Raw genomic sequence first — 22,783 nt, forward strand, 5'->3', positions numbered from 1 at the left:
ATTACTTACAACTTAAAGATATAAATCAATATAAGCAGCAAAGAAATTCACTGCTTCAATACACTTCTACATAGATGTAAAAAAGGAAATTTACACTGTGAAATAGGCGTTTAATATACACAGTAGTTTCATTTGTTAATATAGGAATGAGGAAAGTAGCTGGGACAGATTAATTGTGCCGTTATTCATGTCTCATTTACCATTTTATTGACAATTTTTTGTGCAGCTATCGTTGTAGTGGAAGATATCTATTGTTAGAAGTATTGCAATATATGCAAACATGAGTTTAATATTTAATAGCTGTGAAAAACTTTGTGTTAAAATATATGTAAGAGATAACGTAAAATGTATGAATAGATTTGAATAAAATTTGTTAAATATTGAAACATTTTGCTTTAGTTTTCAGAAATCCAGTAATGATTTCGTGTCAGCTAAATATTTCTCACGCAAACCTGGAAGTAATTACGAAAGCAACAAATTTAAGAAATACAAGACAGCAATTTAGGAAACAATTTTAGCTCACGTAATGTCGAATAAAATATACATAAAAACCGTTTCACCTGTCTTAGTGTGCGGGATTAGGAGCGAACATTGTTCGCCGTTGGCACGCTCCACTGATTGACGCTTAGCTGTAGTGATGGTCTTATGTCCATCGATATAAGGTTATACATGCAAGCTAAATAAATGTAGTTTCCACTTTATTATAATTGATATAGAAAGATTATTAGAGCGAGTGTATGTTTTTACGTCGTTTATATTTTTAGGTAAAGAGATAGATAGACAGATATTACTGCTTATTTACTAGTTAAATATTTGTCGTAAACTTACAAGAATGTATCTCTCTCTCTCTCTCTCTCTTCAGTCGGCAGTTGATTGAGCATCGTGGTCAGCAAGGATACATCTGGAGCGGAATATCTGTTTCCACCGGTTCCAGCGCGTCTCATAACAGTGTCTAGTTTTGATGAGTCTTACACTTCGGTCCATCTGGTTGATGAATGACCACGTGATCAGATGATTAACCAGTGGCGTAACCATAGGGTGGCAGGGCTGGCAAAATGCCACGGGCCCCCGACCCAAAAGGGCCCAAGAGATATTATGTTCTATGGATGAATGTGAAGTCTCCAATACGCATTGGGCTAGCGTGGGGACTGCAGACCCTTACCTCGCTAAGAGAGGAGGCCTATGGCTATTAGTGGGGCATATACAACGTGTTATTGAGTATACCCTGAAAATATCCAAGTTTATTAAAATTAAACTGAGTAGGGACGATTTTTACTGATAGGGCCCCATCAAAAGAATTGCCACGAAAGAAGATTTGCCATGGGCCCCAGATGGTATAGTTATGCCACTGTCTTTAACATTCTGTGTTACCAACTACGATCAGCTTACGATACAATATTGTGTATACTACAGTAATCGACGCACGCATTTATTTGTCTCAATTCTGAATTCGAAAAATAAAACTATGTTAAATTCTAATGCAACATCGATATAGCCTCGACACCAATGAAAGTGAACGAGCAACACTATACATCAACAATCTCAAAGGAAAACACATTGTCGTGTGCACTCACAAAGAATTCACATTTTTCAGCGCAGACGCAAGCGTTATAACAAACAAATTGTTTCTAACAACCACTCAGTGATGTGACAAAATGTCGAGTAACAGCAGTACAAGTAGTATACGGCAATTTGGATTATACAGGACGATAGATGCAAGGACTGAGGAGTTTTTGAGGCTTTCGAGGAAGCGGCAACTCCGGCAAGGATGCATTTGTGCTGCTATTTCGACGGCAATTACAGTTATTGTTGTGATTGTAAGTTTTTTCTCGCTTTAACTTTAACTTTGTCGTAATTATTTGTGGGAATTCTCTCTAACAACTATTTACATTAAAGTTCTTTTAACATCTCAATACGTAAATAAAACTGTGTTTCCGTGTTCTTCTATAATTAACTAGAGAGAGTAAGTTCCTATAGATAAAACTGCATTCTCGCATCATATTATCGTTAATTAATTATTTATAAGATAATTTTCACTTTTCCGAGATTGTAAATGCTATTTTTTCATAAAGAAAAAGTTTTAGGCTTGAGAAATATATAAAATTATAAGTACTTGAATAATTTTTAATTTGGATATTTTTGTCGTGGATTCTTATGTGTATTTTAATGTCACCAGCTGAGAAAGACGTCACTAAATATAATGGTAAAAAGCAAATTATATCATGCGATACATTATTTATTTTAGGTGTTCACTGAAACCAAAAGTATTTGCATTTTATTCATGTTTTTCCTTGATATTCAATATCTTTCCAATTTTAACACTTCAAATTAAATTAGTTTTCGCGAGAACGTGTACATGTGTTTATTTAATAATATGTTTGTTGTATTGTATTGTGTTTTTAATTCAATGTTTATCATACAACTTGGTAAGTATTATTGTTACTAAATTTATACGTATATTGTGAATTAACAAGTATCGATAAGATTTTTTTTGTTATTTATATTTATCAGTAAATAAAAGAAACATTTAAACATTTTTTTAGTGATTGAATATAGTTCCTATATTTTTGTAATAATTTATTATTTTATTACAGATTATTATCCTTATCTATGAGTACAGTAACGTGACCAATGCACATAATATCAAACCAAACTGGTTGGGGCTAATGAATCAAAGCGACCCATTACAATTGGACCCATCGCATAAAACGAAATTCAAATTAGATCGCACGACAATACAAATCCTACCATTGCTGTTAAAAGCGTTCACCAAAAATAAATATCTTGACCCGGACGTCGAAGACAGTTCCAGCCCGAGTCCTAATCTGAAAGACGAAGACACAACAGAGAAAATGCACAAGAATATATTTGCTGATACCCGTAACTGGATGAAAATGCCAACCTCTAGAGTTTATGCTATAGAATTCAAGACATCACCCATTGTTTACTTTAAAAATCCGACTAGAAACCTTGATTATTTTAGAAAAATTAGAAAAATAAGAGATTATGAAAGAGTAATGAATTACGTTGATAAAATGATAAATGATAAAGTTACATCGGGTTCAACGCAACCTATGGTAAAAACAGATTATAACATATACGAGAAATCTAAATTTTCAGAGACGGCAACAATCCCAATGATAAAATGGCAAACCACTAAACCAAAATCAATGAAAATAAATAACGAATATTTTATCGAACCAGAAAAACAAATTAATTGCAGTTGTTCCTCCAGTATAAGTTTATTAATACGTAAACTTATGATGAGCTTGCAAAAAATGATGCCAGATTTAGTTAATACTAAGGTAGAAAGTGTAAAGAATTGTACAACCCATACGGTGAATACTGTCTTAGAGTCTAACAATCATAAAGTTAATACTACAAAAGATAGACATTTATTAAAAACCAACAGACAAAATGAAACTAAGACTCAAGTTCCTAACGCGTATTTGAAATCGGATTTAGAAAAACTAAAAAAATCCAGTAAAAATTCTAGTAAGAATGACATGGCTATAAGTAATATGTTAAGATTACTAAAACCGAACGTAACATATAATAAAAACAAAAACATCAATCATAACTTACATAATTATAAACTATTTGAAAAAAAACAGAGCACCCAAATGGAAAATCAGATAAAGCCAGAAAAATTACCAAAATCTGATGATAATATAAACTTGCACAAAAGTACCTTTGAAAGAAATAAGTCATATAACAGCATCGATCACTTCTCTAATAAACACAATATATTTGAGAACATCAGTGAGTCTACTGCTTCACCTGTAATTGATGATTATTATGAAGACTATACACAAACTGATCCTAATGATATATCAAATATATTTGACATTTTAGATACTCATACCTTAGAACTTGTAAAAAACAACATTATTTCCACTAAATCGCATAGTTATGTAAAAAAAACAACTCCAAATGATCAAAATACATTTACTACTGAGCCTCCACAATATGATTTTGAAGATTATAAAAGGAACGTATCGGATGAAAGGTATGTGATAGCAATGAACTCTTTTGAAGGAAATCGTCATATGTTACAAAATGACACATTAGTTGTATTAAACTTTAACAAAACGACTACAGTAAAAAACACTGAATTTTATTCAATTGAAGAACCAATAACACATATTGAAACAAAATACATACCAACAATTAAGCCAGAAAATAATAGAAATGAATTACATGAAGATACTAATCGAGATGAAGCTCTTGAACGAGAAAATGATAAACTTGAAGAAGAAATGGAAAAATCAACTAACGAAGAATCTACTGAGGAAGATTTTAAACAAATGGAGAACATAATTGATAATTTTAAAAACGATAATAGCCGCCCCTCTAAAAGACAAAAAACCGAACCAACAAATAGTTCTGAGTTATATTACTGGGAATTCATAAAAATTCAAGAGCATGCTAAAAACATAAGCAAAGCTATTTTATCTAAAACTCGTCCTACTTATTTAGAAATGCAAAGAAACAATTGGAAGCAAGAAGAGACTAATAATATAATAGAATATGATGCTAACATTAATAACTATATTTTTGAGTAATTACTTCAGTGACATTCAAATGTATTATTTGTTTAACTTCCTAGTATTCCTAAATAAAAAAAATATTTGATAAAACAAAAAACTTATTATTTCTACCAATTTTAACCCAAATCAAATTACACCATAATGCGCCTTATAACTCTATAGATTTTTTGTTTCAGATAGTTCTACTGATCTACGAGTATTTGATTGTAGTAGAAACTAATTTAGTACAAAATATTAATTCTAAATATAAATTTAAGCATGATCAGCCTATTGCCGATAAACTGGATAGGAGTTATTTTGGATTTGATCAAGATTACTTTGAAAGAATGCCTTTGCTTGTTAATGCATTGCAAGAAACAAGTTACATAGATCCGACGTCGGAACATGTATCTACAACGACATTACGAAAAAAGAAGCAACATTCTCAAGAAAATAATATTAGGCCTGAAACATCACATACAATTTATAAATCTATACGTAGAACTACGCCAAGGCCATTTATATTTGAATACCGTAGTCCTAATCCTACACCTTTTAGTCGAAGTTTTAACTCTCGAAGCTGGGTTGAAAGTTATCGCAATGCTCAAAGACTTAAAAACTTAAATCAAGTCATAAAATATCTAGAAAAGACTTTACATGCAAAGTTTGGAGATATTTATGAACCGTCCACAGCACAAATAGCATTCTCTGGTGTCTACGTTGCTCCTATAAAGAAAAAAATAAAGCCCGTTGAGGATTGTCATGAATCGCAAACATCTCAAAGAATTGAGCACAAATCTAATCACCTGTCAGACCCACTATTTGTTTATAAACCAGAGAATCCTGGAGATATAAATTTGTTGGCTGATGGGTATAGATTTTCTCCTACGCTCCAATCACACATAAGACATCTTAACAATAACATACCCATGTTTAGGCCGGTTAATAAAAGAAAATGTGTAGGATCCTTTTGTGATTATTCGTCTGTAGCACAAAATAGCTATTCTGTAGATGCTAGAGAACCCCACTCAACTAAAGAAAATAAACCACGAGCATTCGGCGTAATGCTTGATTTATATCCAATACAATCTTCTAACTTTGATGAAAGTATTGAAGTAAAAAGGACCTCTCCAATTGATAAAATTTATTTTACTACGGTGCGGCCATCTTATCAATTTAAGAAAAAGCCAAACCATAGTAACATGCACGTAATACGAACATCGTTTAGACCTAAGATTTCAAAAACTCGCGATGAGAAAAGAAATTCAGATGTGACAACTACTCAGACATCTTCACACATAGAGACAACAACCGTCCCTCAACTAGTAGTGCGTTTCAATGTATACTCAGTTAGAAAAAATTCAAGTATTTTAAAAGAACCAAACTCACATCACTCTGCTACTACTACCACAACCACAACAGAATCGATTAAACATGACATTCAACTGCCGGTCATAGCTTCATCTAATGTTGAAGATTATCACGCAGGAAGTTCAGGAATTATTCCGGTACAAGATAGAACTCCTGCTCCATCTACATATCCAATTATCACCCCTACAATAACCCAATATGATCAACAATACCTTTCAACAGAGTCAATAACGACAAACCCGCCAGATATAATCAAGTTTAGTCCTGAGGATGCTAAAGTTCCCGATGAATATATAAACTTTAATATGCGAAAATCTGACATTAGTTTAATAAATGAATTCGATTTAGAACAAAAATACAGTGAATACATTGAACCTAAACTTGAAGCTGACCACAGTAGCGCAGCATTAAAAGGACAAGAGAAAGAGGAAAAAACCCTAGTTATAAAACTGAAAAATATCGTTGGAACTACAACTGAAATACCCACAACAGAAACAATTGAATATACCGAAGAATATATAGAAGAAAATACAACTACAAATGAGCCGGGAGATACATACGTGCCGACAATAAACGGGCATTATCGAAGCAGTAAGCGAAAAACACTGAGCACTTTATTCTACGAAAACTCAGAGAAGTATAGAAAAAAGAAGATCGAAACATCGATCACGTTGCAGAAATCAACATATGTACCAATGTACGTAGAAATAAAAAGAAATAGGACATTGTCGACTGAAAACTATTAACTGTGCTCTGCTTCTTCTTAGCCCACCGACTTACTTTAGGGTTTTGAATTTCGTTACATATGCACTAATTGAATATACTGTAGCTTATTTTTAGGGGTTATTAGTAATAAAAAAAAATATGATAGAACATGTTTCGTTTTACTTAATTTCAGCTTTAACACATTAATATACATACCTGGTAATTATTGCTAAGAAAAACTGTGTAAACAGTTTAATATGTTTTTTTTTAGGGGGCAAACGGGCAGGAGGCTCACCTGATGTTAAGTGATACCGCCGCCCATGGACACTCTCAATGCCAGAGGGCTCGCGAGTGCGTTGCCGGCCTTGTTGTGGGTATCTCTGTCACTTGTATCTTGATTGGGTCCTTAGAATGTGATCTAATATAAAATAATTATATAATATTATTACTCTTAAATTTATTACACGATTAGTATTATCAACCTAGCGGAGCAGACGCTCTTGACCGGGACAAGGATTAATGGAAACTGTAATTATGCCCTCCGTCTATAGCGAGCAGATAGGGCTGTTTGGCTTAAGTGGCATTGCACCTCACAGACCGAGCCCCACACCCCGCATCACTTTAACAAGTTGCCCCGGCGAGTCTGTAAATTGATTTCCCAATAATAAAAAAAGGTATCATCAATCTCTAATCCTAACATATGTAATTTTAGAGTCTACCTCCCCCTTGTTGTCTTTCTTCTCTGTACGTGCAAATGTATTATAAATTCCTTTTTTTAACTGAACCGACTTTAAAATACATTAAAAATAACTATTAAGCAAAAAATATTAAGTCTTAAGTTTCTCAAATTTATTCACATCAAAAGGTAGATAGAGTCACAGGAAAAGTCTAGTTACAAAATACAAAGCGTGCATGTACTCGTACGACACCGCTCCATCACGGCAGTATTAAAAACACTAATTATGTTTTAATTCATTCATGATATAAGATAATTGTTGCTTTAGATAATTAACTATTCAGTTCAAACTTTCGAGCGCAGTTACATATAACATGCAAATGTAATGGTATGTACTAAGTCACATCCTAAATAGATAACATGTGATTTTTAATGGAGCAAGGGCGTACGTGCAGGAGCTCGCCCATAAACTTACCAAACAACTCCAAGATCGAGTAATAGAATCAATAATTACTTAACAATTGACTAGCGAACTGACAAATGTTATTTTATTACGAATCCCAAGTTCCATATAGCGATGATGTCGCAAACTTGGAATAACGTAGCATGAAAACTAAATGTTGGATTTAAAATCATGATTGCAGCTGCGTGGTAAGCTTACTTATGTTAAGGATCACTAAGAATATTGCAAAATAACCAAGGCTATGTAATTAGAAGTAAATCAAAACTTTAATTTAATTCAAATTTGCCTATATTACAATTAGGTGATTTGGTATCTCGGAGGAGATTGAAAGGTTTCAGGCATTTTTTCTAGGAGTCTCAATTGTAAGCTAGTAAGTTGTCGGTAAATGGCTCCGTGGCTTGGGTGAGCTCGCATAGCCGTATACAAACATAATATTAATCATTATACACTCTTTTGTGGTTCGTTGTGGAATTATGTAAATAAACCTATATAATACCTACTCACAAACAGCACTCAATAATAAAAGTTAAAAAGGATACCATTATATAAATAGGTATAGTATTTGGTTAATAAAAGGTATGTAATGAATAACATGTTGGTATTTTATATAATATAAAAGATAGCAAAGTTTACTAAAAAACTACAGTAGTTTTACTGAAAATTAAAAAATATGTGAAATAAATATAAAGTCCATAAGTATTTTCGTATTTGTCTTAATAATGAGAATTATTTGAATTAAGATAAATTTCATACTTACAATACAAAACTTAATGCCAGAATTTTATTTGCAAATGAAAACACCTTCTGATAAAATAACGCAAATTTCACATCTCACCTAACGTAAGGCGCTTGTGAGCTAATCATGTGCGTACATATTTCAAATATGTAGTATATTTTTGTTTTATATTAACCGACATAAAAAAATTAAAAGGGTTATAAATCGATTTTAACCACGTGGTTATATGTTATACTTACTTAAAAAAAATATTGTTTATCTATTGTTTTACATAATATATTTAATACTTTTACTGAACGACATTTCACATAATATTATGTTCAATTATTAAACTACATACATTTATATTATCATATAAATACAAGGGGCCTCTCCCGGCTTCGTATGAATGTTTTTTTTTAATTTTCGAAATATGTGCTCAGGAATTATGACAGCTACGAAAATATACGTACTAACGGTGAAATATTCTTTTGCAAACGGAAAGGGATTGAAAAGTTTTACATACATAATGCATACAATATTCGTATAAGTTATATAGAAATAGAGGGTCATGGCTATAGTTTTCGGCACGTTCTAGTTGTTTGTCATACAGTACTTTATATATTCCTATAGATAAATTCCTGTAGAGTTGCCACTCAACATTGTAGCGCACTAGCGCCGCCTGGAGATAGTTGTGCTAACTATTATACTACCAAACCCGCGTAGGCATAGAATTTTAAATTACCGTCGACCAATTTGATAACCAAAGATAATCGAACTGGGTGTTACACTAAGACATTAAGCAAAGCATATATTTTAATTAGTAATTTTAGAAATATAATAATGGGAGTAAATGTAACTAATAAAATATAATTTATTACTTTTCAATGTTAAAGCAAATATTTAAAAGCACAGTTTTCTCTGTTTTTAGTCGCTAAAATATATTTTTTTTAAGGCCAGGTTTTAAATTAGACATCATTATTATTACCTTTATGCTTTCTGTTTCAGGTAAAGTTTTCCTGCCATATTTCTACTTCTATTTTCTTTTTATCTCTTACTTAATAAAAAAATTGGGAAATCTTAGATACCTTCCAAATAAGTTAAGTTATTCAAAAAACCTAATGTCTAAGTATGTTACTGTCGCCGCACACGGGCCACACGCCACAGCCACAAACGCCGCCACGAGAAGCTAGAAGCGGCTACAAAGGTAGCTGAAGCGCGCGACAGCCACTTGTGGCCGGTGGTCGACACTTGCGGTCGGTGGCTGCTACTTTTTTTAACCCTTGCCTGCAGTATCATAATGGACTCTTACGAAGAAGGTTTAATTGCGCTACTGTTGATAAAAAGACGTCGTCGTAGAAGACGAAACCGTACTTATTGGATACATCCAATTTTAACGAATGTACACAAATGCAACGAACATTTCGATAATCTTTTAAACCATCCTAAAATGTTTTTCAAACATTTTCGTTTAAGTATAGGTACGTTTTGGGAACTACATGCTCTATTATATGCTGGATTAAAGCACCACGACACCAACATGCGGAAAAGCATCGCACTTGCGGAAAGACTAGACTGCTAACCGCATTTGCGGTTGGCAGGCATGGCGGTTGGTTGGAGGGTTGGTCGACATGGCATGGCTTGGCATTGGCTTTGGCTTTGGCTGTGGCTTGGCAGGATGTGACTGGCGACATCACGTCCGTTAAACTACCTATATGAACCACAGACTACGTGCGTGCGTTACCGTCAACTTCAGGTTAACTGAGGCAAGGGAGAGAGGGGCACGGAATCGCGCGAGTGGCGTGTGGTGGCTTTTTGTGTCGGCGTTTAGTGGCCGGTGCGAGCCACAAGAAGCAAGCTTCGACGATTTGTAGCGTGTGGCCGCCACCGGCGCCACCGTGTGCGGCGAGTCCATATAAAATGTATGAAAATTACAGGAAATATGCCAGTGGCGGCGTTTTGTGGTTGTGGCCGGTGGCCCATGTGCGGGGACCCTTAAGCAAACTGGGCTATGACAAATTGAGATAAATAGAATTTTTGATGTAATGCCTTAACATGCATGTAAACAATAATAATATTAAAAATACCTTTATTTATTAGAATACTTAGAAATTAAGAAAAAAACAGTGTTGGCTTGAAATTAGCATTTCCATTGAAAACAAAGTATTAGAGAGATATGATTTGAAATTTAATATATATAAAAGCTTATATACAAAACTAAGTAGGTGAAACCAAATATATATGTAATAAACTGATAAATTATGAGTATACTATATAGTATAGTATGAGAACTTCCATATCTCAATATAGAAAATCTTTTTCCCGAAGACATTTTTAACAAATTCAGGAGAAATCGTCGTCTAAGGTTAAAATCCAAAGGTATAAAAGATAATCTCTAAAGTCCAGAAATCAGGACAAACTGAAATTTTATAAAATGAAATGTGAAAATAAAAACAACTTAATAATATGTATTTTTAAATAATATTTAAACAAGTCAAAACGATATGTCCAGAATAAAATTGTATTAAAAATAATTAAACGTAATAAAAAAAGTTGTTGTTAATATAAGTTGTTGTTAGTATAAAATCGAGAGAGAATAGGAGAATAAATTCCAATATCATTGTGTTTTTTACCCATTGCCCAAGAAACCTTAGCTATGCGTCTACGCAGGCTTTTCGTTCCCGTGACCTTAATGCAACTATTCCGTTCTCCATACGTTATGACCTGCATTTGTCTCACTCTAACCAAGATGTGACCTTATACATTCATCTCACCTCACGCAGTTACACCGTTACTTTTACCCGTGCAAAAGGCGCTATCTGCAATAAAATTAAGAAAAACTGACAAGTTATATTTATCTCTTTCTAACATAGAAACATGATACTCACGTGTAAAAGAGATGCCTATATCAAAACAGTCAGAACCGGTAGTGCAAGTTTTTGACAGTTTTAAAACAGTCGTGTCTTGGCAAGATAAAAGATGTGTTGTTATAACTATTATTTTTATTAACGCGAAAATTTATTAAAAATGTGTTACAAGTGATATTAGTAATATAGTGTTTAAGTTTTGGATTTTTTTCAAAAATACCGTTACGAAAAAAAATAAAAGGTAAGTCGAACTTTATTAGTCATCAAGGATCTTTCGTAATTTCAAATGAAAAATGTGGTTGACAAATATAAAGCTTTAAACGGAAGTTATTGCATTAAATTAATCGAAACTTATTTAACGTAATTGGCCATACAACTTTTCATAACATTTTTATTTAAAAATATATTTTGGACACCAACTGTTTCGTATTTAAATGAGAATAACAGTTAAAATATTTTTGTTAAGTACTTAGTTATAAAATGGGGTGAAATTTATCAAATATTTTGACATTTTAATCCCTGTAGTACATGTTAGTAGATGTAATCCGTATCGGGAAAACAATTCTTCTGTGTCCAGTGTACCTGATATCGAAAGTCTTAATTGTCCTTAAAAATCAACTTAATATAGACCTGGCCCTGTTATAATTGCATAGTACCCAGCTGTTTTAGACATACATTTCATTATTAGGCATTTTTATCTGTAACACGATCCAACAATTGCTAAATCAGTATTCAAAGTTATGTAGAAATAAGTCACGTAACACGATTACAAAAACTATTGTTTATCATTTTGTATGATAACTTATAGCGTCTAATTAGGTTCTCACGGCACTTCCCACAGTGCATTGACTTGTATCGGTTGAACCCTACTTCCTAAGATTCATAAGTTTTTTATCGTTTCCGATATATTTTTTCGAATCTCCACCGCGATATAACGCGGAAGTCGACTAGTTAAATCAACTACTAAAACTCCAAATTTTAATATAAAACAAATATGTACAACTCTTAGTTCTTGGGGATGATTCGGATCAGTGTAAGGAATTCATGGCGGTACTGACAAAGTCTAGGGGCATGTGACCCTCTATAATTACACTGCTACTCTGCTAATCAAGCAGTTCTTACAAATACAACAGGCAGTCGGTATAGTTGCTCAGAAGTTATGCCTATAGCTAGGCTAGAAGGGTTTGTACTCTGTTTTGACACAGAGTCGGTAGGATAATATAAAACTAACTAATAACCCCGATTTCGCACCAATCGAATCGTTCAACGATTTTTCTTCGTATTCGGTTAAAATTCAGAAACGTGATTTGGCAGGAACTATAACTCCAGTATGTCAAAATTCTATACGTTGATTGACGGAAGTCACATTTATCTCTATCCAAAAATTAACGTAGATGTGTCAGTCAAACAAGGCTGACTTCCCACGTGTATAAAGACAAAGAAATTCTTTCTTTTATGGAAGTTAGAAGCAAAAATGTGATCCGTGTCTGCATGTCTAGAATTAGGATAGTTTTTGGCATTACATATTTTTTTAATAACAAAAGCTTGGCACTACCTTAGCACACGTAAACATTGGGTACATAAAGAAAAAATACTGGTATTAATGCGACAGGCATTTAAAAAAAAAAGGATTATTTTACTTATTTATTTATAGTACGGGAGGTAGCAACGTTTGAAAAAAAAGAATTTTAGGTCAGCTGATTTTGTGATATGTCTTCCTTCTTGCACTTCCGGTTAGAGTCTGGGCAATCTGGCTGGCGGTAGTGGTTGCGTTCATTAGTGCGCATCCTATCTGTCCAGGTAAAAATCCTGGATTTTAAAAGCATTTTAAGAAGCGTAATTTTTAATTTTTCGTTTTTAAATACGTCTACCTGACATACTTTTTTTATTGCCAGACATTTTTCACGTTGCTAACTATGTGCCAGACGCGATTTTAAGTTTTATTTTTATAAAAATTTCAAAGCATTTTAGAATGTCTGTAATTTTAATATTATGTTATTTAAATATAAGAAAAACTGAAAATGAATTTGCCAGACATTAATTCGGTTGTTAAGTCTTGAATTAAAATGATAAAGTTTTGCAGTATGATGAAGCATTGCATTCTAAGAAGCGTAATTTTTGATTTTTCCTTTTTAAATACGTCTACCTGACATACTTTTTTTATTGCCAGACATTTTTCACGTTGCTAACTATGTGCCAGACGCGATTTTAAGTTTTATTTTTATAAAAATTTCAAAGCATTTTAGAATGTCTGTAATTTTAATATTATGTTATTTAAATATAAGAAAAAATGAAAATGAATTTGCCAGACATTAATTCGGTTGTTAAGTCTTGAATTAAAATGATAAAGTTTTGCAGTATGATGAAGCATTGCATTTTAAGAAGCGTAATTTTTGATTTTTCCTTTTTAAATACGTCTACCTGACATACTTTTTTTATTGCCAGACATTTTTCACGTTGCTAACTATGTGCCAGACGCGATTTTAAGTTTTATTTTTATGAAAATTTCAAAGCATTTTAGACTGTCTGTAATTTTAATATTATGTTATTTAAATATAAGGAAAACTGAAAATGAATTTGCCAGACATTAATTCGGTTGTTAAGTCTTGAATTAAAATGATAAAGTTTTGCAGTATGATGAAGCATTGCATTTTAAGAAGCGTAATTTTAGATTTTTCCTTTTTAAATACGTCTACCTGACATACTTTTTTTATTGCCAGACATTTTTCACGTTGCTAACTATGTGCCAGACGCAATTTTAAGTTTTATTTTTATGAAAATTTCAAAGCATTTTAGAATGTCTGTAATTTTAATATTATGTTATTTAAATATAAGGAAAACTGAAAATGAATTTGCCAGACATTAATTCGGTTGTTAAGTCTTGAATTAAAATGATAAAGTTTTGCAGTATGATGAAGCATTGCATTTTAAGAAGCGTAATTTTTGATTTTTCCTTTTTAAATACGTCTACCTGACATACTTTTTTTATTGCCAGACATTTTTCACGTTGCTAACTATGTGCCAGACGCGATTTTAAGTTTTATTTTTATAAAAATTTCAAAGCATTTTAGAATGTCTGTAATTTTAATATTATGTTATTTAAATATAATAAAAACTGAAAATGAATTTGCCAGACATTAATTCGATTGTTAAGTCTTGAATTAAAATGATAAAGTATTGCAGTATGATGAAGCATTGCATTTTAAGAAGCGTAATTTTTGATTTTTCCTTTTTAAATACGTCTACCTGACATACTTTTTTTATTGCCAGACATTGTTCCCATTGTTAACTATGTGCCAGACGCGATTTTAAGTTTTTTTTTTATAAAAATTTCAAAGTATTTTAGAATGTCTGTAATTTTAATATTATGTTATTTAAATATAAGAAAAACTGAAAATGAATTTGCCAGACATTAATTCGATTGCTAAGCCTTGAATTAAAATGAAAAAGTATTGCAGTATAATGCTTGTAGTACGAGCATAAAAAGGAATATAAAATTAGATTAAAATTAATAATCAACACTTTATTTAAATTGTCCTAATTACTAAATGTAAGTTATGAATAATTCATGCATCGTGAAAAATGTCTGGCAATAAAAAAAGTATGTCAGGTAGACGTATTTAAAAAGGAAAAATCAAAAATTACGCTTCTTAAAATGCAATGCTTCATCATACTGCAAAACTTTATCATTTTAATTCAAGACTTAACAACCGAATTAATGTCTGGCAAATTCATTTTCAGTTTTCCTTATATTTAAATAACATAATATTAAAATTACAGACATTCTAAAATGCTTTGAAATTTTCATAAAAATAAAACTTAAAATCGCGTCTGGCACATAGTTAGCAACGTGAAAAATGTCTGGCAATAAAAAAAGTATGTCAGGTAGACGTATTTAAAAATGAAAAAATCAAAAATTACGCTTCTTAAAATGCAATGCTTCATCATACTGCAAAACTTTATCATTTTAATTCAAGACTTAACAACCGAATTAATGTCTGGCAAATTCATTTTCAGTTTTCCTTATATTTAAATAACATAATATTAAAATTACAGACATTCTAAAATGCTTTGAAATTTTCATAAAAATAAAACTTAAAATCGCGTCTGGCACATAGTTAGCAACGTGAAAAATGTCTGGCAATAAAAAAAGTATGTCAGGTAGACGTATTTAAAAAGGAAAAATCAAAAATTACGCTTCTTAAAATGCAATGCTTCATCATACTGCAAAACTTTATCATTTTAATTCAAGACTTAACAACCGAATTAATGTCTGGCAAATTCATTTTCAGTTTTCCTTATATTTAAATAACATAATATTAAAATTACAGACATTCTAAAATGCTTTGAAATTTTCATAAAAATAAAACTTAAAATCGCGTCTGGCACATAGTTAACAATGGGAACAATGTCTGGCAATAAAAAAAGTATGTCAGGTAGACGTATTTATAAAGGAAAAATCAAAAATTACGCTTCTTAAAATGCAATGCTTCATCATACTGCAATACTTTATCATTTTAATTCAAGACTTAACAATCGAATTAATGTCTGGCAAATTCATTTTCAGTTTTTATTATATTTAAATAACATAATATTAAAATTACAGACATTCTAAAATGCTTTGAAATTTTTATAAAAATAAAACTTAAAATCGCGTCTGGCACATAGTTAGCAACGTGAAAAATGTCTGGCAATAAAAAAAGTATGTCAGGTAGACGTATTTAAAAACGAAAAATTAAAAATTACGCTTCTTAAAATGCTTTTAAAATCCAGGATTATTACCTGGACAGATAGGATGCGCACTAATGAACGCAACCGCTACCGCCAGCCAGATTGCCCAGACTCTAACCGGAAGTGCAAGAAGGACGACATGTCACAAAATCAGCTGACCTGAAATTCTTTCTCGAAAACGTTGCTACCTCCCGTACTATTACAAATAATCTTACAGCTGTACATTTCCATATTATAAAAGACATTTGGACAATATATACAAAGCCAAAACATATACATACGAAACACTTAGTCAAGAAAAATGGTACAGATGGGCGCAGATCAGGCGGAAAATAATAAACCTCTCAAATATGAGTCTTCCCTCCAACTTTGATTTTGTTCCCTATGGAGTAGAGACTCTTGGGTCGTGGAGTTCAAGTCCACAGGCGCTAATTAAAGATTTAAGTTGGCGCCTCGTAGATATAAGCGGTGACTCCAGAGCTGGTGCTTTCCTCGCTCAACGAATAAATATTGCAATACCAAACTTTTAAATTTGTTTATTTTCTTTTTATTAATTTTTAATAATTATTATTTTTACTATGTAGGTTAAGAAAATTGTAAATAATGTATACTTGATGCTGGTGTTTAGATTTTAATAAACGATATTTAATATAATTAAAGATATGATATCCTATATATAGTATCGTTTAACGGTAGATAAGCAAACTTATTTTCACATTATTATGTTAATATTATTATAATTATACTTTCTCAAAAAACAGCAATAAAATTTCAAGTGCGTTTCGCTGTAATTAGACACGAGCCTCGATTAGATAATTAATTAAAAGTTTTCAAGTTCATTATTTAGATAATTAATCATTAGTACGAGGCTATTTATTAATTAATTTATGTGCACCTGAGTCACAGTAAAGTACTAAATTAACAATGTAAATCACTTCTTGCGACCTTATATAATCTTAATATATATATAAATTACGGGTCACGTTGTTTGACCGCTATGGACTCCAAAACCACCGAACCGATATCAATCAAATTTGCACACCGTGTGTAGTTTGATCCAACTTAAAAGATAGAAAAGCTTACATCTCAATTTATACCCGCAATATTATTTTATTGCAAAATATTTGTTTATTATTTGATAGTCACAATTCTAACAGATGGCGCTGTGTTGAAAGTGCCAACGTTTCACATAAGCTACAATTTAATGGCATAACCACCAAAAAAGCATCGTGGTCCCCATGACTGGTGTTCTCCGACCGTGAATAGTTTAATACTATGTAATATAACAAATACCTTAGCCACAGCAACGCTTAGCCGAGTCTGCTAGTTTAATTATATATATTTTCTCAGTGTCTGGAAGAGATCGCTCGAAATAGACAAGGCCGCCAGTTGCCTTCCTTTTTATTTAATTATTATAATTGTATTGTATTTCTGTATACTTGCAACGAAGTATTAATAAATAAATATTCAACTTCATTATAAGAACTATAAATCAGGTGACTTTTCATTTACAAAAAAAAAATACAATTGAATGTTTGTTTTTGAGTGGCGCTACAACCTTTTTATATATTTGTTTCATGATCATTTGTCAATCTAATAGGCAAGTAAGTGATTAGCCTCCTGTGCCTGATACACCACTTGTTGGGTCTAAGGCAAGCCGGTTTCCCTACGATGTTTTCCTTCTGCGTTCGAGGGAATGTTGAAAGCGCACATAGACAGAAAGTCACTTTATGCACAGCCGAGGATCGAACCTACGACCTCAGGGATGTGAGTCACGCTGAAGTCACTAGACCAACACTCAAAGTCAAAATCATTTATTCATATAGGTAACACAATGTACACTTATGAACGGCAAAAAAAAATAGTATATATAATATATGAAATGCTTCTAATTTTACATTTACTGCTAGTTCTCAAATCAATGGCGTAGAACGGAAGAGAAGAAATGGCAATAAACTCATGCACCTAAAAAAATATTAATTTTCCAGATGGCGGAAATAATTTTCCAAAGACGAAAACCTGCAACACTATTCAGTGAGCCGGCGCCTCTGCTAATACTATTATTATTAAGTGTTCTCTGTGGGGCACAGGTTGTTAATCGTGCCCCGCATTTCGTGCCCCAGACGGGGGACATGTCACAGTTTAGTATAGCCGAAGACACCGCTGTTGGGACTCCGGTGTATCAGCTAAAAGGTATATCCTGTTTAAGAATGGACAAATAATTATGCACTTGTATAATATAGATATTAATTTTATTTAACAAATATAAAGCTGTATTTCCGAACTTAGGGTCCTTCAAGGTCCGTCAAGAAAAGAGAGTACCAATTCTAATAGCGCACTCGCTTGCCCCATGGGCAGTATCACTTAACATCAGCTTGCTGCCCGTTTGCCCCCTGTTCTATAAAAGTAAGCTAATAAATTATATTAATTACATGTGTACAAAGTAATAACTTAATAGCCAATTATAAAAAACAACATTGTTCATATCATTACCTAATAAATTCGCTTATATGTGTAATCTGTTTCCAGGTATTGATCCAGAGAATAGCCAACTGCGGTATTCCATTTCTGGACAATACTTTAGCGTGGACCCGGTAACTGGAGTGGTCACGTTAGCCAAGAGACTTGATAGAGAAGAGCAGGCGTCTCTCGAAGTTGTTATTAGTATAACAGGTAAAATATATCAGAATACCCTTCCCGTTAAATGGACGGACGAGTCTTATTTATTTATATTTACATATTATAGAATAACACTTAGACAATATACAAAGCAAATATTTGTTAAACAAAATATACGAAACAATAAACATAATTAAGCATATAAGATAATAAAAAAGAAAACTGAAAGTAAACAATAAAATGACAACTTATTGTTGTCATTTGATTGTCATTAACCTTAAAATATACTAATTAAAAAATACTATTAAAAAGCATTAGACAAGATTCCAAAGATTCTGGCAGCGTTCCCCCTTTGAATAGCAAGACTAATTCTTTGTCCGAGGTAGCTGCCATCTCTTCGGTCTCCTGTGATGTCGATTAACCTTTTTGCTATTTCCTTAAAAACCAAGCCTTAAAGACCAAGGGCCAACTAAATATTTTAAAGAAATTGTTACTCCTGGGGCATTTCTCGTGAAGCGGACAGCGAAAAAAGAGAAAAAGTGAGGTTGTAGATTTGTTTATATTCGGGTTATGATTAACCTCTAGTGGAAATGAACGCAAATACGTATTTTTTTTATGATGATTTTTTTTCAACCATCCCACTATGAAACTTATAATATTCTTTAAGAATTTTTTTGGAATGCAAAAATTGGTCGAATTTAAAAACTTCTTTGAAATTTGTTTATTTTATTTTTCAAAATTTATTTTCTAATCAAAAAGGGAAAAGAAACTTCATAAGTCTACATCTTCATAAATTGTATTGTATTTAGCTAAACCCCGATAAACCCGTCTTGATAATTCTGAAACTACAAAGCAAAACTCATAACCAATCGTCTTAAACAATTTTTTTTGGTAAAATTTGCAATCTTTTTACAGATGAAGGTGTTTCCGATACAGAACCTAACACCGTATCACTTCGCCGCGTTATACCTGTTCGAGATGTCAACGACAATCCTCCAGTCTTCCATAACAGGCCATACATCGTCAATATCAGTGAAGCTACGAGTGTAGGAAATGAAATTGAGGTAGGAATAAATAGAATAATAAAATAAGGCATCAGGAGCATACCACACAAACACACGTAGTGTGTGAAAGTGAGGGTATGGCTCACTTTCACACCATCACACAACACCGCCGAATTAGTTAAAGTTAAATGTATTTAACAGTTTTAGATTATTTCATGTTATAAATAAATCGTTTATTTGCAAAGAAAGTGGTACATTTAGATCGATTATAAAAATCCGCACAATCAGCCATATAAAAATAGGGTTGTCATATTAATTTTCATTTAAAGTCATATAATAAAAGCATTAACATAATGTCGTAATTATAAGTTAAGATATTAATAATTGTTATCAAACTTATGGTCTAAATGCTCGCTATAAAGGCAAAAGACAAAAAAGTACTACACGGCAGTGATCTATAACTTCTAGTAAGGTCATTAAATAGTTTGATGACCATGGCGTAACAATTTGAACTTTGTAAACGTTTAAATCTTTTTATATATACAATATACATATTATGTATTCCATCTCATCTTTAGTATATTGTTTTTATATATAATTTATGTTAGCTGTAGGATTACGAAATAAATAAATAAGAATAACTGATTGTTTCTACTAAACAGTTGAAAGCGTTGTTTGATTGCCCATGAACTAAAACCCATGACCACTATTTGTAATGCTGTTTCATTGTCTTTAAATTATCGCAACGTCTTAGTTGCTTTGTATTAAGATGTATTGTGTCAATTTGTCCACCGAAATCTATCCAAGTATGCCTTATTCATGATTTTTATTATATATTATTAACATTTTCATTTTTAAATAATTAAATTAATACTTCATTAACACAGAAGTAAATTAATTGAAATAAAATAATAATAAATAAACAAAACCTATAATATACCTCCAGAACGAATTCAACGTCAAGACCTGGAGAATCTAGCAACAAAAAAAGAAAACAAAATACTCCCCAGTCCGGCTGGTCCCCGTGGGGAAAGCGACCAACCCTCCTTTACATTTAAAAAACTAAGAACAGAACAGTACTAAAAATAAAAAAAAGGTGCTCCACGTCACAACAATTAAAATTATGCACTTGCTACGTAAGATCCCTATCATCCAAAACAAGACAATTAGATCTGAAAAAATCAGAAAAAAAGTGGAATGGAAAAATATGAAGTATTTTTGAACCAATTCGACTTAGAAAGAAAAGAGCGTACCAATTCTTGAAAGGCCAGCAACGCACTTGCGAGCCTTCTGGAAATGTAACTGTTCATGGGCGACGGTATCATTTAACATCAGGTGAGCCTCCTGCCCGTTTGCCTCTTATTACATAAAAAAATTGGAGGGTTTTACCCTAAAAGGGGCCATGTAATACTAGGCCAATAAAAAGAAAAAATACTAACTTAATGTACAACATATACTAATACAACCAATACTCATATCAAGAAATAGTAACTAACCAATTTTTGTAAAGCTTTAATAATAATAATATCGAGGTACCACTGTATAAAACTGTCCATATAAAATTTTATTTACTTTTTCTATCACAATTTTATTTAATTATTCGCAATAAATTGTAAAATATTTTGTCATTGGAGTCTTTCTAACTAATATTAATAATCTATAAGGAAAAGTATTGAAAAATATAAAAGTTTTCTATAACTGTTACAGGTATCTCCTAAAATATTGGTGACTGATTTGGATGAAGATGAAAATGCGAAGATCCGAGTGACTTGTTCTATTAAGGAGAGAGGAAGTGATTTCGAAGCCTGCTCAACGTTTCGTATCGTTACTGATATGGTAAAAAATTTTTTTTATAACGATAATAAACATAATCATATCATAGTTCGGTTTGGATGTATTGATTACCTTTAACAAAACGCCCTGAAGATTGGATTTATTTTTTATTAAAAAAATGTCATACCATATAAATCAATATGGTTCACTCGATTAAGAATAAGTATAAACAATGTTATTTTTTTAAACTTGCAAGGAAAACGTTACTCAACCATCTAAGTAAATTGGCGTGTTATGCAAATAATTTAATTTGAAGCTTTCATATTCGACTGTACCTTACTTTAAACGTCTTTCCTACTGTTCAAGAAAGAGAAGAATATATGTATTTATTCTTAAAAGGACAGTAACAATAATAATAATAATTATTTATTTATTACAAGAATATGGTACAAAATGTTAAGGTGATATAATCGTAAATCGTTCGCATATTCTGCCACACACGATGGCGCGCAAATTTGTCTTAAGGAATTTTACATTATTAGTTAAAGTCAATTTTTATATTATCTAGTCTATTATACTATATACATTAAATCATTAATTTTATATTTATTACGGTGTTTCACGCAAATAATCATTTATTGAATAGTATATTTTTTGTAAAAGTAATACACTAAGTCGCTTTTTAAAGACTCTAGACGGAAGATCTTTTAATTCTTTTGGTAATTTATTGTAAACTTTAATTGCCATACAAAAGGTGTTTTTCCGAAACAGTTTCAGATTGATTTTTGGCACAGCCAATTCCTTCCTATGTCTACTTCTTACTTCAACTTCTACATTTGACTTAAAAATATGTATGTTTCTTTGCACGAATAAGGATATTTCTAAAATATAAATACATGGAACAGATAAAATGTTGAGCTTCTTAAATGTCAATAGGCGTATCACTTAAATTCAGGTCAAACGCGAAATATATATACTTACTAGCAGACCGGCCAAGCGTTGCTGTGGCTAAGGTTTTTGTTATATTACATAGTAGTAAACTATTCAAGGAAACGGTAGGATAACTTATGTGAAAGGTAGATAGCTTATGTGAAACGTTGGTACTTTTAACACAGCGCCATCTGTTAGAATTGTATCAAATAATAAACAAATATTTGCAATAAAATAATATCGCGGGTATAAATTGAGATGCTATCCTATCTTTTAAGTTGGATCAAACTACACACGGTGTGCAAATTTGATTGATATCGGTTCGGTAGTTTAGGAGTCAATAGCGGACAAACAACGTGACACGTAATTTATATATATTAAGATAATATATAACTTAAGT

The 22,783-nt window shown here is 31.9% G+C and overlaps 2 protein-coding genes across 3 annotated transcripts in view; both read left to right on the plus strand.

The window, feature by feature from the left end:
* The first annotated feature begins 1,201 nt into the window (after positions 1-1,201).
* On the plus strand, positions 1,202-6,773 carry LOC125056790 (arrestin domain-containing protein F-like). 2 transcript variants are annotated; one of them, XM_047660076.1, is made up of 2 exons: positions 1,202-1,817; positions 2,595-4,720. In XM_047660076.1, exons 1-2 carry the CDS (start codon positions 1,656-1,658, stop codon positions 4,563-4,565), a joined length of 2,133 nt encoding a protein of 710 aa, XP_047516032.1. In that variant the 5' UTR covers positions 1,202-1,655; the 3' UTR covers positions 4,566-4,720. The 2 variants fall into 2 exon arrangements, with proteins under 2 accessions (XP_047516032.1, XP_047516033.1); XM_047660077.1 differs by lacking the exon at positions 2,595-4,720 and adding an exon at positions 4,727-6,773 and having other exon boundaries at positions 1,224-1,817.
* A 4,627-nt stretch (positions 6,774-11,400) lies between these two features.
* LOC125056552 (cadherin-23) overlaps positions 11,401-22,783 on the plus strand; it is a 31,931-nt gene continuing 20,548 nt past the window's right edge. Inside the window, exons 1-5 of the mRNA XM_047659702.1 lie at positions 11,401-11,567; positions 18,046-18,250; positions 18,587-18,730; positions 19,592-19,740; positions 21,388-21,516. Coding sequence (XP_047515658.1) covers positions 18,046-18,250; positions 18,587-18,730; positions 19,592-19,740; positions 21,388-21,516 — 627 coding nt within the window. The 5' untranslated portion in view covers positions 11,401-11,567. The remainder of the gene's footprint in view (positions 11,568-18,045; positions 18,251-18,586; positions 18,731-19,591; positions 19,741-21,387; positions 21,517-22,783) is intronic.

The sequence above is a fragment of the Pieris napi genome, chromosome 15, assembly GCF_905475465.1.
Source record: "Pieris napi chromosome 15, ilPieNapi1.2, whole genome shotgun sequence".
In the NCBI taxonomy this organism is placed as follows: domain Eukaryota; kingdom Metazoa; phylum Arthropoda; class Insecta; order Lepidoptera; family Pieridae; genus Pieris; species Pieris napi.

Coding starts and splice junctions, on each gene's coding strand:
- LOC125056790 (XM_047660076.1), top strand. CDS start 1,656: ATGTCGAGTAACAGCAGTACAAGTAGTATACGGCAATTTGGATTATAC. Junction 1,818..2,594: donor TTACAGTTATTGTTGTGATT/GTAAGTTTTTTC, acceptor ATTTTATTACAG/ATTATTATCCTTATCTATGA.